Source organism: Equus asinus, chromosome 13 (genome assembly GCF_041296235.1).
Source record: "Equus asinus isolate D_3611 breed Donkey chromosome 13, EquAss-T2T_v2, whole genome shotgun sequence".
Taxonomy (NCBI): domain Eukaryota; kingdom Metazoa; phylum Chordata; class Mammalia; order Perissodactyla; family Equidae; genus Equus; species Equus asinus.
The window spans coordinates 19,679,248-19,696,995 of record NC_091802.1 but is presented as its reverse complement, the minus strand read 5'-3'; the positions used below and the strand labels follow the sequence as shown (position 1 = coordinate 19,696,995).

At 57.3% G+C, this 17,748-nt stretch overlaps 2 protein-coding genes across 2 annotated transcripts; both read left to right on the top strand.

Annotated features, from left to right (window-relative positions):
* The first annotated feature begins 1,219 nt into the window (after positions 1-1,219).
* On the top strand, positions 1,220-9,945 carry NEK8 (NIMA related kinase 8). Its single transcript, XM_014862079.3, has 15 exons — positions 1,220-1,376; positions 3,278-3,483; positions 3,723-3,955; positions 4,193-4,324; positions 4,826-5,034; positions 5,195-5,274; positions 5,358-5,539; positions 5,640-5,790; positions 6,190-6,266; positions 6,585-6,702; positions 7,372-7,522; positions 7,763-7,926; positions 8,028-8,186; positions 8,372-8,530; positions 8,933-9,945. The coding sequence occupies exons 1-15, from the start codon at positions 1,330-1,332 to the stop codon at positions 8,959-8,961; spliced, it is 2,097 nt and encodes a 698-aa protein (XP_014717565.2). The 5' UTR covers positions 1,220-1,329; the 3' UTR covers positions 8,962-9,945.
* Positions 9,946-10,469: 524 nt separating this feature from the next.
* Positions 10,470-16,577, top strand: TRAF4 (TNF receptor associated factor 4). The gene is made up of 7 exons (XM_014862034.3): positions 10,470-10,723; positions 13,716-13,767; positions 14,354-14,458; positions 14,529-14,690; positions 14,780-14,941; positions 15,022-15,177; positions 15,439-16,577. Exons 1-7 carry the CDS (start codon positions 10,581-10,583, stop codon positions 16,069-16,071), a joined length of 1,413 nt encoding a protein of 470 aa, XP_014717520.2. The 5' UTR covers positions 10,470-10,580; the 3' UTR covers positions 16,072-16,577.
* Positions 16,578-17,748: the final 1,171 nt, after the last annotated feature.

The following is a 17,748-nucleotide window of genomic DNA, read 5'->3' as shown; positions in this document are numbered from 1 at the left end:
CCCTCATGGGGCCGTTCCAGTGGTCATTCCCCATGGGCAGGTTTGGGCACCCTTTCCAGGGGTAGAGTGAGAGCAGAAGATAAACACCCCTTTCCTCACAGCCCTCACCCACTCTGAAACAGGGACGCTATCCCTTAGCTAATGACCATCCTTCTGCTCCTTACCTGAGCTTTTATGGGGCTTGCGAGGAGCAAGAAGCTCCAGAGAGACGCCTGGAATTAAACTCACTTCCGGTCAAGATCCTAGACAATCGTACTAACTAGCCTACCTCTGGGCAGAAGCCTTAAACCCATATCGGCCTCCCCCTGACCCTCAGATAGTGGTCCACTTCTCTCCCACCTTCCCCTAAGGAGGTTCGCCCTAGTTGAGCTATGAAGGCAGATTACCCTGCGACAGTGTTGTGTGTGTGCATCGGGTAGTTGAGGGTGTTGACGACCGCGGTGCTCACTAGTCGGGACAGCCTGGAGACCATGTCACGTCCTCCCTAGGTGAATCAACTTGTACAGCTAGCGGTTTCCCCGGGTCCCTCCCTAGGCAAACACGAAACTAACTCTGTTCCCTGCCCCACAGACCGAAAGCAGTGATGCTTTCGGTTCAGTTTTTTCTTTCTTTCTTTCTTTCTTTTTTTTTTTTTGAGCAAGATTAGCCCTGAGCTAACATCTGCTGCCAATCCTCCTCTTTTTGCTGAGGAAGACTGGCCCTAAGCTAACATCCGTGCCCATCTTCCTCTACTTTATATGTGGGACGCCTGCCACAGCATGGCTTGCCAAGCGGTCCATGTCCGAACCCGGGATCCGAACTTGCGAACCCCAGGCCTCCGAAGGGAAACATGGGAACTTAACTGCTGCGCCACCAGGCTGGCCCCTCTTTTCAGTTTTGGTACTGTTTATTGTTTGCATGTCAATGAGAATCTGCTCCTCTTTCCCAAACAGCGTCACTAGTGGGCAAAGAGGGGGTCAGAGAGAGGTCGGTCCTCGCTTCCCACCCTCACTTGGCCCGCGCGGGGCACCCCTCCGGTCTAAGGAAGCTTTGCGAGGGCCAGATGCAGCCACGTGTGTGGAAAGTGGCTGGTACCGTGCCGGCCATTGCGGAGCGCGCCAAGAAATCGCATATCGCCCCATTCCTTGAACCCTAGAAAAGAGACTGTGGATAGAGGTTGCAGGAATGGTGCAAATCGGCAGAGATCCCAGGCAGAACCAACACCTCGTTCCACTTGCTCCGCCCCACAATTAACATACAGCGTAGGGGGCGTGGCCCTGGGTGGGCGGGTCCGCGCACGCGCCGCGCCTGGGTGTGGGGGATTCCGGAAATGTGACTCTGAGAAATGAGATGGAGAAGTACGAGCGGATCCGAGTGGTGGGGAGAGGTGCCTTCGGGTAAGCCAGGGCTCTGGGGGAGGAAATTGCTCGGGGAGATGGAGAATAAACCCCAACTCTGACCGCGAAATCAGTGCTCGGCTAGCCCCGCCCCGAGGCGTGAGCACCCACTCTGGGAAGCCCCGCCCAGGCTTCCGGTCCCAGTCCTGGCTGGGAGACTCCGCCTCTAACGAGGTCACGCCCCCGGCAAGCCTTTGCACCCCCGCAGAGTTGCGTTCTTGGATTCCTGATTCATTCATTCAACAGATGTTGAGCGCCAACTCTACACGTCAGGCTCTCGGTGTTGGGTGTACAGATAAGACCAAAACAGGCGTGGTCTTTTCTATCTCGGAGCTTACAGACTATAGGAAAATTATACAACAATCAAGACACTGTTAAAGCAGTTATACAACACCAAGGAGTACTTATTTGGGGTGGTCAAGGAAAATTCTTCTCAGACGTGAAGTTTAAAGCCGAGACTTGAGGAATGAGGACGAGTAGTCTGAAGGTGAAGGCAGAGCTTTTCAGGCAGAGGAAACAGCATATGCGAAGGTCCTCACGTGAGAAAGAATTCAGAGTATTTAAGAAACTGCCAAACTAATGCAGTTGGAATGTAGTGGGCAAGGTAAAGACGGGTATAAAATGTGATTGTCACGGAGGGCGGGGACCAGATTATAGCCTCGTAGGCTCAGGTTAAGGGATTGAATTTATTTGCAGTGTAAAGGGAAGAGGTTTAAGCAGACGAATGGTCTTTTTATGATTTGTATTTTTAAAATGTCACTCTGGCTGCTGTGTGGAATTTAGATTTGAGGGTGACAAGAGTGAAAGGGGCCATTTTGAAGCCTAGTGCAATATTTTAGGCAAGAAATGATAATTTGGCCAAGGGTTATAGCAGAGATCACAAAGAGAAATGGGTGGGTTCACGATATTTTGGACGTAGAAACAGGATTTACTGATGGTTAGTGTGAGATGGAGGAAAGATCCTGGCATGATTTTCAGGTGTCTGACTTTAGTAACTTGGGGATGGTCGTGTCATTTACTGAGATGGAAGATACTGAGGAAAGAAAGGTTTTGGGAACAGGAATCAAGAGTTTTATTTTGAATTTGTTAAAATTTAGGATGCTCTCGAGTCATTCAGGTAGAGATGCAAAGCAGGTAGTTGGATAAGTCTGGGGCTCAGAGGAGAGGGCTGAGCTCGAGACACAAATTTGATACCTAGAGGACCATCTTATAGTCCATTCATTCAGCAGATACTGATTGAGCTCCTGTTATGTGCTGGAGTATGCACTAGGCTATGCACTGGGGATACAGAAGTGAACAAGAAAGAACAAGAACCCTGCTTTTATGAACACTGACCAGTTGGAAGAAAATGATATGATTGGCTTCCACTCATTGAGCATTTTTTTAAATTGCTTTTTATCCCCAAATCCCCCCAGTACATAGTTGCATATATTTTAGTTGTGGGTCCTATTGAGCATTTTTGATGCACTAGGCACTGTGCTAAGTGCATTTTCTCATTTGATCCACTCAACAACTCTATAAGGTCAAGTCTATTTTCCAGATGATGATGTCACAGGATCCAAGACCAGATAACTAGTAAGAGGAGGAGCCAGGATTTGAACCCAGGCAGTTAACTCCAGAGTCTGTGGGAACTTAGAGAGATCAAGACTAACTTTACCTCATTGTGCCCCTGGTGAAACTGAGTCTCAGATAAGTTAAATGACTTGCTCAAGGTCTCACACACAATTTGTGGTCAGCTCTCCTCATTTCTAAACTCAGAGTTCTGTGCACTTAGTTAGATGACCTCTTAGTCTGGGTGCCTGTTCCCCCTCCCCTCTGGAACATCCAGTCACCAGGTCTGCCCTGCCTGATGTGTGGCTGGAGGCTCAGCTGGCACCCACTCCTATACTCTGCATCCTCAGGATTGTGCACCTGTGCCTGCGCAAAGCCGACCAAAAGCTGGTGATCATCAAGCAGATCCCAGTGGAGCAGATGACCAAGGAAGAGCGGCAGGCAGCCCAAAATGAGTGCCAGGTCCTCAAGCTGCTCAACCACCCCAATGTCATTGAGTACTACGAGAACTTCCTGGAGGACAAGGCCCTCATGATCGCCATGGAATATGCACCAGGTGGGCCAGCATCCTTGTATTGGCCTGGCTCCAAGGGCCTCTCACCTCTAGGACAGGCAGACACAGACCAGCTGGCTTCCCTCCTTGGAATGGGCTTGGCTGAGGGTCAGAGGTAGAGAGTTCTGACCCCAGTTGTGTGACACTGGCAGGCCCTTGCCCCATCTGGGCCTTTAGTTTCATAAAAGCAGAGTCTCAGGCATTGAAAAGCCTGGGTCTTGACTAGTCCCTTACGGCTGCAGGCGGCACCCTTGCTGAGTTCATCCAAAAGCGCTGTAATTCCCTGCTGGAGGAGGAGACCATCCTGCACTTCTTTGTGCAGATCCTGCTCGCATTGCATCACGTGCACACCCACCTCATCCTGCACCGGGACCTCAAGACCCAAAACATCCTTCTTGACAAACACCGCATGGTCGTCAAGATTGGCGACTTCGGCATCTCCAAGATCCTTAGCAGCAAGAGCAAGGCCTACACGGTGCCTGGGCATGGAGGGACTCAAGGGTGCTAGAGGTTTTGAGGGCCAACGCCCACTCGGCATCCCTATCTCCCCACCCCTACCCCCAGGACCTTGGCCCCTCACCCCCTGGCTGGATGGTCCTTCAGGAGAAAGCCCTTTTGCCTGCTTTGGGGAAAAACTGTCTTCAAGTGGGCCCATGGGCAGAGCCCTTGGTCTTCCTCCCCAGGGGCTGTAATATCAGCTTCCCTCCTGCAGGTGGTGGGTACTCCATGCTACATCTCCCCTGAACTGTGTGAGGGCAAGCCCTACAACCAGAAGAGTGACATCTGGGCCCTGGGCTGCGTCCTCTACGAGTTGGCCAGCCTCAAGAGAGCCTTCGAGGCTGCGGTGAGAAAGCACCCCCAACGGGACAACTGGGAAAACTCTGGCTCCCCCCCTCTGAAGTCCTCAGCCCCAACCACTTCTGTGTTTCTTCTCTTGTGGCTGAGTCACGTCTCTCTCACCAGACTGGTGGGTTACCCCAGGGCAGGGCTGTGGCTTCCCTCAGACCATGCGTTCCTGAGGGTAGGGCTTAGGTCCCCCCATTTAAACTGAGGGCTCCTGAGGGCAGGGCTCTCCCATCAGATTAGGGACCCTCTTAAGGGCAAGGCTTAAGTTTTTGCAACAACCTGGGGTTTCTGAGGACACAGCTGCAGCTCCTCTATCAGAGGTTCTGGAAAGCAGAGTTCGGCTCCCCTATCATCCTGGTAGTCCCTCACCAGACTGAAGGCTCCTGAGTGCAGGGCCCTGACCACCCCATGAGACCAGGGGCTGGGGCTGGAGCTGGAGGTGCTGCCGCCTAAAAGCCTGGCCCAAGGCTCTGGCCAACCCAAGTTGGTGCCTTCACAGAACCTGCCAGCCTTGGTGCTGAAGATCATGAGCGGCACCTTCGCACCCATCTCTGACCGGTACAGCCCTGAGCTGCGCCAGCTTGTCCTGAGTCTGCTCAGCCTGGAGCCAGCCCAGCGGCCACCGCTCAGCCACATCATGGCACAGCCCCTCTGCATCCGTGCCCTCCTCAACCTCCACACAGACCTGGGCAGTGTCCGCATGCGGAGGCCTGTGCAGGGAGTTGGGGAGGGGCCCTGGGCAACGGGGGGGCACCTAGTGGGAGCACAGTAAGACTGGGACAGAGGGAAGCTTAGGGCAAGTCCTCCATTCCTACGTGTGGGGATGCCAGGGAGAGTTCGTGTCCTGAGGTCCCCATCTGTCCAGCAGGGCAGAGAAGTCCCTGGCCACTGGGCCAGCCCTGACCCCAGGCAGCACAGGGAGCAGGACCACCAGTGCCCGCTGCAGGGGTAAGTTGAGGCCGTTCGCTGGGTCCCCGTAGACGCCACGCCATTCCTACCAGTTTAATAGGCCTGATGAACTGTCCTTGCAGGTATCCCACGGGGACCTGCACGGCCCGCCATTCCGCCGCCGCTGTCGTCGGTGTACACGTGGGGTGGCGGGCTCAGCGCCCCGCTGCGACTGCCAATGCTCAACACAGAGGTGGTCCAGGTGGCAGCGGGGCGCACGCAGAAGGCCGGTGTCACGCGCTCTGGGCGCCTCATCCTGTGGGAGGTGAGCAGGCTGGGGGTAGGGAGCTAGATGGAGTGAGGGGGCTCCTGTCAGGAGGTAAGGGGCTCAGGCGCCGCCCATGCCTTCCCCCGCCCTCCGGCAGGCCCCGCCCCTAGGCGCCGGAGGGGGCGCCCTCCTCCCCGGGGCGGTGGAGCAGCAGCAGCCCCAGTTCATCTCCCGTTTCCTGGAGGGCCAGTCAGGTGTGACCATCAAGCACGTGGCCTGCGGGGACCTCTTCACGGCCTGCCTGACTGGTGAGTTGTCAGGGGACCACACTGTGGGGAGAAGGTCCTCCAGAGCAACTTTCCTCATTGCCTCTCATTTGCACACTGCTCACTTAATGCTTCTTTCTACTAGTTATTGAGCACCAGGGGCTTTACTTAATCTGTTTCACCCTTCATAACAGGCCTGGCAAGGTAGTTATATTGTCCCCATTTGACAGATCTGGAAGCCGAGGCTCGGAAGCTAAGTCACTTGTCCAAAGTCACACGCTTGGGAAGAGAAACGCCTGTCCTTTTCTGCCCCCATCCCATTCTTCCAGCCCTAGCCTCCAACTAATTTTTTCTTGCTCTCCCAACCCAAGGTTGAACTGGTCTGCTGGAGAAACAGCCTAACCTCTGTCCTTTCCGTTTCCTCACCGCCCTCCTTCCCAGACCGAGGCATCATCATGACCTTTGGCAGTGGGAGCAATGGGTGCCTAGGCCATGGCAGCCTCAATGACATCAGCCAGGTGAGTGTTGCAGGTACCTTGGGGAGGAGGAAGTGGGAAGATGGCAACGAGCCCACATCTGAGAGCTGACACCCAGGTTGGGGTCAGAGGAATCCCCAGCAGCCACAGTCCCTCTAGCACCTGTTCTGGGGAGCATTAGGGGAAGTACAGAGAGACGGGACTTCCTCAGGGGCGGCAGTGTGTGTGGGGGAGTTAAAGAGACAGCCACCACATGAGAATTTGCAGCCTCCAACTTTGTCCCTACAGGGAATGCTGAGGCCAAGCAGCTTGTCCAGGCCCCTTGCCCACAGTCTCCTCTTGCTTCCTCTTTCTCCCTAGCCCACTATTGTGGAGGCCCTGCTGGGCTATGAGATGGTGCAGGTGGCCTGCGGGGCTTCTCATGTGCTGGCCCTGTCCACTGAGCGAGAACTGTTTTCCTGGGGCCGTGGAGATGGTGGTAAGCTCTTCACCCTGTTCCAGCCTCTGGCTCTATGTCACAGCACTCCCAGCCGTGATTTGTTCCCCTTCATCTGCACCTTCCACCCCATGGCCTATTCTCTCCTTCCTCTCTTCTCTCCGATTCCATTCATTTATTCATTCAACAAACCATTACTGGACACCCATTATGTGCCCACTTTGTGCTTGGTGCTGAGACAAGATGAATAAAATGTCACTTCCTTCAGGTGCTGATGACATAATGAGGGAGATTTCATTCATCCAGCAATATTTATTGCAGCCCTCTCTGGATCAGGCATCAGGCTGGGCATTGAAACTAAAGATGACTTAGATGGGGTTCCTGTCTTCTTGGAGGACTCAGGCTAGTGGGAGAAGGGATGACACATCTCAGCATGATAGAGGAGAGACAGCATCAGGGCTCCCCCCAAAGTCCACAGGTGTGGGATACCAAGCAATGGCAAGGGACTGCACCTGGGGGAGACAGAGGTGGCATCTGAACAGGGCCTAAAGGACAAGTAGGATTTTGACCTGCACAGGGGCCCAGGGTGGGCATTTCAGGCTGAGGCAACAGCCTTCACTCGTGCTGTTACCTCCTCTCCGTGGGTCCTTCTCATCCTGGAATCACCAACCCCAAAGTTCAAACTAGCCCCATCCCGGTTTCTCCTTGTAGGCCGGCTGGGACTAGGCACCAGGGAGTCCCACAGCTGCCCCCAGCAGGTGTCCATGCCCCTAGGACAGGAAGCCCAGCGAGTTGTATGTGGCATTGACTCCTCCATGATCCTCACTGTGCCTGGCCGAGCCCTGGCCTGTGGGAGCAACAGGTAAATAGGTGCACCAGGATGACTAGCCTGCCCCCTCACCCTCTCTGGCTGCTAATGCTCCATCTGTCATTGCCCACGTCCCACCAGAGAGCAGAACTGAGGGGGGCTGAGGGTGCTGTGGGGTTAACTCACCGTAGGATCTGTCCCCTGGTGCACCAGCTCCTGCCGAAAGATAGGTGGGGGCAGGATAGTCTATAACAAACTGTCTCAGTTGGACTTGGCTTCTGGCTCTGCTTTCAGGTTCAACAAGCTGGGCCTGGACCACTTCTCCCTAGGGGAGGAGCCTGCCCCCCACCAGCAAGTGGAGGAGGCCCTGAGCTTCACACCACTAGGTTCTGCACCCCTGGACCAGGAGGCCTTGCTGAGTGTGGACCTTGGCACTGCTCATTCGGCTGCTGTGACCAGTGAGTAGGACCTGGGCACAGGAGGCAGAGCTGGACTCTCCTGGCCTCCTTGGAACCTCAGCTGAGGCCCCTTCCTTCCTTTCCTCTCTCCTCCCCTATAGCTTCCGGTGACTGCTACACTTTTGGCAGCAATCAGCATGGGCAGTTGGGTACCAATGCTCGCCGGGTCAGCCGGGTACCTTGTCGAGTCCAAGGCCTCCAGGGCATCAAGATAGCGATGGTGGCCTGTGGGGATGCCTTCACTGTAGCCATTGGGGCAGGTGATTACTGGGTGCTATGGGGGCAGATAGGGTGTGGGCAGGCCCATGGGCAACGGGGGGTTATCTTGCTCAGGGCTGCTGAACTCAGCAACCTCGTATTGGGGCTGCTATGGCAACCCAGGGGGGTAGCTGCTTACTAAGCTATGTCCTCCTCCCATTTCCCTCCTTGGGATTCTCTTTGGCAGAAGGTGAAGTGTACTCTTGGGGTAAAGGGGCCCGAGGTCGACTGGGAAGGAGGGATGAGGACGCTGGACTCCCTCGGCCAGTGCAGCTGGATGAGACACACCCCTACACAGTGACTTCTGTCTCCTGTTGCCATGGAAATACTCTCTTGGCTGTTCGTCGTGAGTTACAACTTTTCCCACCTCACCCACACAGGGGTTAACTCAACTGGCCCCTGCCCACACTCCCATCTGGGTGGTCATAGCCCAAATCGCTAAAAGCATCTTCAACCCCAAATACATGAAAGCAGAAGCTGTGGGGGTAAAACTTCCTGCCGGGGTGGGCAAGGGTGAGTGCTTCTTGGGCCTCGCGGAAATGCTGCCTCCACTGCTTCCCAGGGCCCAAAGGCATTCTTTCTCCTCCCGCCCCCAAGTCCAATTTAGTTAGAACTCCTGTTTCTGGCCTGGCAGGGTCCAGAGTCCAGGGCCCAGTGTGGGAGTAGGAGTGGGAGCAGAGGTGGATGATGCTTGCTGGAGGCACTGCCCTCTGGGAGGCTGCAGGTGTTTCTCTTTTCTACTCTCCAGCTGTCACAGATGAGCCAGTCCCCCCCTGAGGCACCTGGATACACCTCCAGACCACCCTGATATTGCTTCTCTTCTGAATGTTCTTCAAAAGTGCAGGTGCCTGAGGCATGACTGTCCCCACCAGCCCTCTGGATTGTGGGGATATAAGAACGAGTGAAGCTCTGCTTTTGGCCCTGGATATTTAAAACTCAACCCATCCTATTCCCCCAACACCTCTCTTTTCTCTCCCCACTCCTTCTCCTCTTTGTTTTTGTTCTGAGGAAGATTAGCCCTGAGCTAACACCTGCTGCCAATCCTCCTCTTTTTGTTGAGGAAGATTGGCCCTGAGCTAACATCTGTGCCCATCTTCCTCTACTTTATATGTGGGACGCCTGCCACAGCATGGCTTGCCAGGCAGTGCCATGTCCACACCCGGGATCCGGGCTGCCAAAGTGGGATGTGTGAACTTAACTGATGTGCCATCGGCCAGCTCCTCCTTCTCTTCTTAAGTCGGTGTCCCCAGGGTCCAGCCTGGCTAGAGTTGGAAGCCAGACCTAATCTTTGGAAGCATGTTGGTCTCCAGAACCTTGGCAGAAAAAGGCTGGAGGTGGCTGTGGCTCCACTCAGACTCTGCCCCTTCCTCCAGCCCAGTTAGAAAATAAGTCTCTGGTGCCCAGTGCGGGAGCAGCTCAGTGCTTTGGAGCAGGGCAAGCCTGGGCCTGCCTGGACTGGCCATTCTGGCGGCCTAGCCTGGCCTAGCTTCTGCACTGCCCGGGGCAGGGCAGTCCAAGGGAGCCTGCCACCCGCCCCCACTTCTATATCCTGAGGCAGGGATTTGCACAACTTCTGAGTGCCTCTCTCCCTGGGGGAGTGCATCGGCCTGCAGTGTACTGCAGAGAGGGCTCCTGCTGAAGGTTGCCCCTCACCCCACGCCATTGCCCCAAAGCAGGTTGGGAGAAAGGGTAGGTAGCTGGCCTGACCAGACCAGTTTCTCAGATAACTGGGAAGTAGCACCAATAAAAACATCAGCTGCCTGCCTAGAGTGTGGTCTCTTCAGGGATGGGGGCGGCGGCCAGGCTCCCAGGGCTGGGCTGGGCCCGATCTCGGCTGCAGGGCCGCGACCGCGATCGAGGGAGGAATGTGGGCGCAGCCTCAGGCTGGGGCCGAGGTTCCTCTGGCCCAGCGCCTAGCCTGGCCTCCCCGCCCCAGCCGGGCTCCCGGAACTGGTTGCCAGGCTTCAGCTGCGTAGCACCTGGAAGCTGGAGCCCCAGGCCCCTGGGCGATACGTGGCCCCCGAGACGGACCTGTTGACTCTGGAGAAGCGAAGCTTTGTGGCGCGGCCCGACCCGGCCCGTCCCCCGGGGTCCCCCGCCCCATCCAGGGTCAGGGCCCCCGAGCTCTCTTCCCAAGGGGAAAGAGGAGCCCCTGCTCCGTGTAGGGGGCGAGCCTGGCCGTCAGCCGACCCCGAACCCTCGAGCTCGCGAGGTGGGCGGGGCCGACGGCGGGCACTAGGACCGCGAGGGCGCGGCCCCGCCCCTCTTCCGGCGGGCGGGCGGGGCGCGGGCCACGGCCGTCAGTCGGCGCCGCCTGGAGCCGGAGCGCGGCCGGAGCGAGGCGCGGGCTGTGGGGCCGCCGTGTGCCCGGCCCCGCTCGCCCGTGCCCGCCCGCCATGCCCGGCTTCGACTACAAGTTCCTGGAGAAGCCCAAGCGGCGGCTGCTGTGCCCGCTGTGCGGGAAGCCCATGCGCGAGCCCGTGCAGGTTTCTACCTGCGGCCACCGCTTCTGCGACACCTGCCTGCAGGAGTTCCTCAGGTGCGGCCCGGGGGCGCGGGGCGGCCGGGGGGGCGCCGCCCGGGAGGGGTCCGGCCGGGGCTCGCCGGGCCTTTGTCTGCGCGGCGGCCCGTGATCTCAGGGGCGCCCGCCGTGACGTCACGGGGCGGCGGTGACGTCAGGCCCCGAGGGAGGACCCCAGCGCTCGTCCGTAGGGTCCCGGGTGCCATCGGCTCCCGCGCCGGGAGGGAGGAATTCAGAGCCTCCCCGCGGGGGGCGGTGGAAAGCCGCCCTTCCTAACCCGGGGCCGGCCCTGCCCCCTCACCTGAGCGCGAGCGCGGCCTCAGCCTTGAACTTTGAACCCTTCTGGGAAGAGCAGGACAGCCTCTAAACCCTCTGTCCCGCGTAGCACCTTAAGACTCCGGAGTTCTCACCCGTCTAACCTCTTCTGGTTCTTGGAACATTCCGAGAACGGCCGCTATTGTTCTCCCATTTCACAGATGATGAAACAAGAGATTCAGAGAAAGGCGGCGACTTGCCAGTGGTCACACAGTTACTGAAAGGCTTAACTGGGATTTCAGCCCGGGCTGCTTGTGGTCACACAATAGAGGGAGGACTGTGACGCTCCAGATCTCCCCTGAAGCAGGAACCCTGTGGGTGTCCCCATCCCTGGGGGACTTGAATACCGCGGGTGGTCTATAAATTTAGGGAAGGGGTCGCATCCTGGGTGTTACTGAACGCCCCTGCCCTCAGGACCCAGGTCGCCCCGTGGTTCTTGGGCCTCCGTTGATTTTTGGGCACCCTGTAGTGTCTTGAATCTCCTGCCCGCGCTAGGGGCTGCTAGGCCCGGGTGAGGGAGCCCCCACTTCCGGGGAGGTCGTGCCCCGAGAGCACAGGGAAGGTCGGCTGAGCCACTGCCCTGTCAGGAGGCTGTTTGCTGAGGGGATCGAGGGGCGCAGGTCGGGGGCACCCGGGGGCTCCTGCCTGCAGTGCTCCCTCCCTCCGTCCTGCGCAGCCCCTAGGCTGGCGGAAATCTCAGCAGGCCCTTTGTTTTCTGTTCCCCGCAGCTGGGGCCGGCTCTGCCCTCACATATGCTCCAGCACTAGCTGCTGTGCTGCCCCCTCCTCCTTTTCCCTCCTCCCTCCTCCCTCCCTCCAGTGTACACCCAGACTCACTCCCCCAAAGACACACAGTCCCATTGTCTTCTCCAGGGCCCGTCGCCGGCCCTCTGGTTTCCAGATGAGTCCAGCTGAGTCCCGTCCCTCACCCCCCCAACCCCCCCCCAGCTGACCCACCCTGACTGCCTCCGGGATGGAGCGGGGGAGGGGCTGTCAGCCTGTTTCTCTTCACCTTCTCTGCTGCTTCTGCCCCTCCCCCTCCCGGAAATCCCCTCTTCCTCTCCACGGCCCCCTCCCCCCATCCTGTCTTCTCCCCTGGGTCTGGGCCTCCATTGCACCGCCTGGAGCAGTCTCTGCCCCTCTCTCCTTTAGCTCCTGAGCTGTGTTGCTGAGTCCTCTGGAGAGAAGAGGTGGTGGGACGTGCTCTGCCCCTCACCACGGCCCCCAACCCTACGAGCAAGGGTGTCCATAGCTCTGGAGGAGCCTTTGCCCTGGCTGGGCCCCAAGCTGCTTCAGGCTAATCTGCCTGAAGCCTGGGGACTTGCCTCAGTCCCCTCCCTGTCTCCAAAACCTCTAAGTCAGCACATTCCTGAAGCAGCCAAGCCGACCCCCCTCCCCCATGGGCCACCCTTCTTTCCTCACTCCTGCCAGGGCTATTACTCAGGTTGGTCCAGGAAGGCTGGTTGCCCTGTGAGCATGGGCACACCTCTTCAGTGCCTGGACACGTATTCTTGGCATTGGCCGCATGGCCAGTGGTGGTAGTGGGGTCAAGGGAAGGAGGTGGGTGAGAAATCCTTTGGGCACCTGGGGCATGGCCTGCCCGGGTCCTACAAAGTGCCATCATGGGTAAGGCTGCCATGTGGCCTCTGCTTCCGCCTTGATCCCTACCTCCCTCCCACCTACTTGACTCAGACCTGCCAGAAATGCCATGCCTGAGGGCCTTCAGTCCTGTTGGGTGAGCCCTTGCCCTGCTTAGTCAATGCCAGGCATGTGTGACTAGTCCTGGCTAGGGTCAGCAAGGCCATGTTGGTGGAAGGAGGCATGCCAGCAGCTTCCTGAGGTGCTAACAGCCTGGTGGGGATTGCTGGAAGAGAGAGAGAGCCGTGGGCAGGGTTGACAGGCTTCAGCTGCATGCTGTGCAGTGACAGGGTCTTGGCTGTGCTTGTCTGGACAGTTTTTCTTGCCCTAGCCTCTCTTCTGTGTGCTGTACAGTGTAGTACAACTTGTTCGAGCTGTAGAATCAGACAGACATACTCAGGGGCTGCTTTACCTGTAAACCTCAGTTCTTTCATCTGCAAGTTGGGGACATTCAAGCCCCTTCTCAGAGGCAGGCGGTGAGGACTGGATGAGACTGTAAACACAGTGCCTTGCAGTGAGCCGCTCTTCCTCTTTGCTTTAGGAGACACACCCTCATAGGAGGAGGGAAGGGATGGAGTAAGGTGGCCCCAAGCTGACCTTTGCCCTGGGTTCTTGGCTGGGTACCCTTATGGGGGCTAGACTGCGCTGATACTTAATCTCAGCCCATCCCTGTTCACCCTCCCCCATCAGCTTTTAGCCCAGCCAATGAAAACTAACCTGGGGGGCAGGCGGTGGCCGGGCAGCCTGTTCCTTTCCCAGTCCAGCTGCCATCCTGGGGGGAGGGGTGCCAGCTGCCACCTGTTGGCCAAATGCTGTCTGAGGCAGCTGTCTGTGTCTCCACTGGGCCCAGAACCCCCCTCCTCAGGATGAGAGCTGCGTTCTTCTGGGGTCCTGGGGAAGTGCATACCCTCAGGCCTCTGCTTGCCCTCTCAGGTGGGGCTGGCTGGGAACCGGTCTGGTGAGTGAAGGAGGCAGGCTGCCCTGGTTGAGGAGGTGAGGCCCAGGGGTCTCTCTTCCCATGGTGTGGAGCCTTGACCCTCTCCCCTCCCCCTCCACAGTGAAGGAGTCTTCAAATGCCCTGAGGACCAACTTCCTCTGGACTATGCCAAGGTGAGTCCACAGGGCCAGGCAGAGGCCCAGGTACAGGCTATTGCCCTTGGTGGAGGCTGGAGCTGTGGGCTCAGAGCCAATGTCAACACAGTGCTGCGGAATCCTGCACCCCCACAAAGGTGGCCTGTTCCTTCCCCCCAGGCAAGTTTGCAAATGAGGCCCGTGTTTACCCTAGAGGGCAGGCACAATGCCCAGCCTGTGGGGGTGCACAGAGCTGCTCTGTGCCCACAAGAAGTGCTCCCCTCCCCTTTGGGTAACAGGCCAGACCTGTGGCTGAGGGCCAGGACCCCTCTACTGGGGAGAAGGAAGCAGAGGGTGTGGGGGTTGCCTGGGACTGAACAGGCTGATTGGTTGCCACTCCAAAGGGAGTGTCATGTGCAGGCATGTTGGGGACCCTGGAATCCAGCATTGGAGCAGATACCATCCACTGTGCCCTTTATTCCTGGACACAGAGGGGAATATAGCCCAAGAGACGGTGTTACTGGCTCTAAGGTAGAGCTAGCCTACCCTGGGGGGTTGAGGGGGTGGGAATTGAGGACTGTAGCAGGCTCTGACCCTGACCATTTCCCCTCATCCCTGCCTCCAGATCTACCCAGACCCAGAGCTGGAGGTGCAGGTACTGGGCCTGCCTATTCGCTGCATCCACAGTGAGGAGGGCTGCCGCTGGAGCGGGCCACTTCGTCACCTACAGGTGAGGCTCTGGTGGGGACGGGGAGGACTGCCTCTCCCTTGGCAGGCACTAACTGCACCCTTCGCACCAGGGCCACCTGAATACCTGTAGCTTCAATGTAGTCCCCTGCCCCAATCGCTGCCCCACCAAGCTGAGCCGCCGGGATCTGCCTGCACACTTGCAGCACGACTGCCCCAAGCGGCGCCTCAAGTGTGAGTTTTGTGGCTGTGACTTCAGTGGGGAGGCCTTTGAGGTGAGTGGGGCCTGACTGAGGGTAGAGGGAGATTGGGGCACCTGGGAGCCTAGGGAGCCCTTAACTCAACCCCTTTGGCATTTCTACAGAGCCACGAGGGCATGTGCCCCCAAGAGAGTGTCTACTGTGAGAACAAGTGTGGTGCCCGCATGATGCGGCGGCTGCTGGCCCAGCATGCCACCTCTGAGTGCCCCAAGCGCACCCAGCCTTGCACCTACTGCGCCAAGGAGTTCGTCTTTGACACCATCCAGGTGAGGCCCTTCCTTAGTGGTGGGGTAGCTAGCTGGGAGTCAGACTACTGACTGCTCTCTCTCTGCCTCTGCGGCCCTAGAGCCACCAGTACCAGTGTCCGAGGCTGCCTGTGCCCTGCCCCAACCAGTGTGGTGTGGGCACTGTGGCTCGGGAGGACCTGCCGGGCCATCTGAAGGACAGCTGTAGCACTGCCCTGGTGCTATGTCCATTCAAAGACTCTGGCTGCAAGCACAGGGTGAGATGCCCCTCCTCCTTCCTCTCAGTCCCCTTCTTGGTCCTGGAAGCCTCAGACATAGACTAGGCCCTTGGTGGTTCCTGCTGTGCTGCTCTGAAGCCTTCGGTCCTTCCCCCTGCTGGCCAGCTCCAGCCTCCTCCTAGTGCCCTCTATCTTCCTCATTCAGAGCTGGGTACCCATTCCTCCCCTCTCCTGTCCTCTGGACCTGCCCCCGCTGATAATTCTCCTCCCTTCCCCCATGGCCTGCGGCTTTGCCAACAGTGCCCTAAGCTGGCAATGGCACGGCACGTGGAGGAGAGCGTGAAACCACATCTGGCCATGATGTGTGCCCTTGTGAGCCGGCAGCGGCAGGAGCTGCAGGAGCTGCGGCGAGAGCTGGAGGAGCTATCGGTGGGCAGTGATGGCGTGCTCATCTGGAAGATTGGCAGCTATGGGCGACGGCTGCAGGAGGCCAAAGCCAAGCCCAACCTCGAGTGCTTCAGCCCGGCCTTTTACACACATAAGTATGGCTACAAGCTGCAGGTGTCTGCATTTCTCAATGGCAACGGCAGTGGTGAGGGTACACACCTCTCCCTCTACATTCGCGTGCTGCCAGGTGCCTTTGACAATCTCCTTGAGTGGCCCTTTGCCCGCCGTGTAACCTTCTCCCTGCTGGATCAGAGCGACCCCGGGCTGGCTAAGCCACAGCATGTCACTGAGACCTTTCACCCCGACCCAAACTGGAAGAATTTCCAAAAACCAGGCACTTGGCGGGGCTCCCTGGATGAGAGTTCTCTGGGCTTTGGTTACCCCAAGTTCATCTCCCACCAGGATATCCGCAAGCGAAACTATGTGCGGGATGATGCAGTCTTCATCCGTGCCTCTGTTGAATTGCCCCGAAAGATCCTCAGCTGAATGCAGATGGGGCTCCAGCAGAAAGGGGGATGGGACATGACCTCCTGTGAGGCACTGGTTGAACCTGGAGAGGGGGCTGGACCCCCTTTCAGCTGCTTCTGCTGCCTGGGTTCTGTCACCCCTTTTCCCTTTCCCCCTTCTTTACCACCCTCAGGTGCCTCCTATTGGTGCTTCAGCCCTGGCCCTTGGGAGGAGGAGGTCTTGGGGTCATCAAGGGCTTGGAAACAAGTGATCCCAGGGCCTGTCTCCTCTCCTGGGCAGGGCAGACATGCCTTGGTGCCCACGGCCACACTACCGGGGACTGAGGTGCCTGCTGGTGCTATGTCCCAAGAGCCATAGGGGGGAGGGGGAGTTGGGAAAGTGAGGGGGTAGTTGCATCTGTCTTGAGATGTGATTTCGCTTCCCCTGTCCCCAGCTGTGCCCCCTCTGGTTATTTATTTACTTAGTGCTAGGAGGGCACAGCAGGGGAGTCCTGATTTTTAATAAATCCTGAATTGTATTTATTAGCTTGCTTCCAGCCTGAATCATCTGGGTTGGTTAAGGCCCTGGAAGGCTGGGTTCCTTGTGAAGTAAGGGACCAGTCAGAGACGGGCTGCTGCCGCTGTGGCCCCAGGATCCAGCTGCTCTGCTGGGTCTCCCCCTAGTGGACAAAGGGGAACTGCATTAGGCTTTGTGTGCAAGATGGTTTTCTGCCCTGCCCTCTGGTGGCTAGTTCCTGGAGGTGCAGGCTCTGGACATTTTACAAGGCTGGAGTCCCTGATCCACACTCCACCAAAGACTAGTGCCTTTGCCCTAGGCAGGTCTTGGTCTAATAATAGCTACCACTTACTGGGTACTTTCATGTGGCAGACACTGCTGAGCACTTTACATGCATTATTTCATTTAAGACAATAGTCACCTGAAGCAGCTTTTATCAGCATAATAAAAGGACCTATCTTGGTGGGCTCTAGTGAAGATTTAATGACAGTGCTTGTTCCCAGCACAAAATAAGTGCTTGATGAATGTTAATCTAACTCCAAAGCCCAGCCCACCCAGGGACTAAGCTGAGCAAAGGAGCCTTTGAGGTGTACAAGGCACTTGGAGCTCCTCATCCATAGGCATTTGCCTTTCACACAGGCCTCGATGGATGCCTGTGAATATCCATATTTGACGGATGAGATAGGAACAGAGGAGTGAATTGACTTCACAGTGATCTTTCAGCTGGTTTAGGGCAGGGCCTGGATTCTGTCTTAAGCTCCAGCAATCCTTAGAAGTATAGCTTCCTTTAATTTTGGCAATAGTTAATTCAGGTTTGGATCCTTGCTGTGCTTGTTCTTTGGCAAGTTTCTTAGCTACATGGGGGATCCCTACTCATCGGTAAAATGAGAGTAATCCTGCTCACCTCCTAGATTGTTGGAAAGATTAACTAATCAGCAGAAAGTATTTCACTCTTTTCACCTGACCCTGAGAAAAGGCCCTATGTACAGAAACTGTATCTAGTAGGGGGAAGGCTCAAGGGCTATAGTTCTTGCCTTCTCCAGTCTCCCACGCAGAGGCTCAGGTGAACAGAGCCCTTAGCAGAAGGTGAAAGGAGAGGTCTGAAGCTGAGACAGCTAGCCTGGGAAACTAACCACCAGCTTAGCCTTCAAAAGGTCAAATTCACTGATCTGGGGGAGATGGGACCCCAGTGGCCCTGCT

Excerpts from the sequence above, each read along its gene's own strand:
- NEK8 (XM_014862079.3), top strand. The coding sequence starts at position 1,330 with ATGGAGAAGTACGAGCGGATCCGAGTGGTGGGGAGAGGTGCCTTCGG. Across the intron at positions 6,267-6,584 it reads GCCTCAATGACATCAGCCAG|CCCACTATTGTGGAGGCCCT; the intron begins GTGAGTGTTGCA and ends CTTTCTCCCTAG. Across the intron at positions 8,187-8,371 it reads CACTGTAGCCATTGGGGCAG|AAGGTGAAGTGTACTCTTGG; the intron begins GTGATTACTGGG and ends TCTCTTTGGCAG.
- TRAF4 (XM_014862034.3), top strand. The coding sequence starts at position 10,581 with ATGCCCGGCTTCGACTACAAGTTCCTGGAGAAGCCCAAGCGGCGGCTG. Across the intron at positions 10,724-13,715 it reads TGCCTGCAGGAGTTCCTCAG|TGAAGGAGTCTTCAAATGCC; the intron begins GTGCGGCCCGGG and ends CCCCCTCCACAG. Across the intron at positions 14,942-15,021 it reads TCGTCTTTGACACCATCCAG|AGCCACCAGTACCAGTGTCC; the intron begins GTGAGGCCCTTC and ends CTGCGGCCCTAG.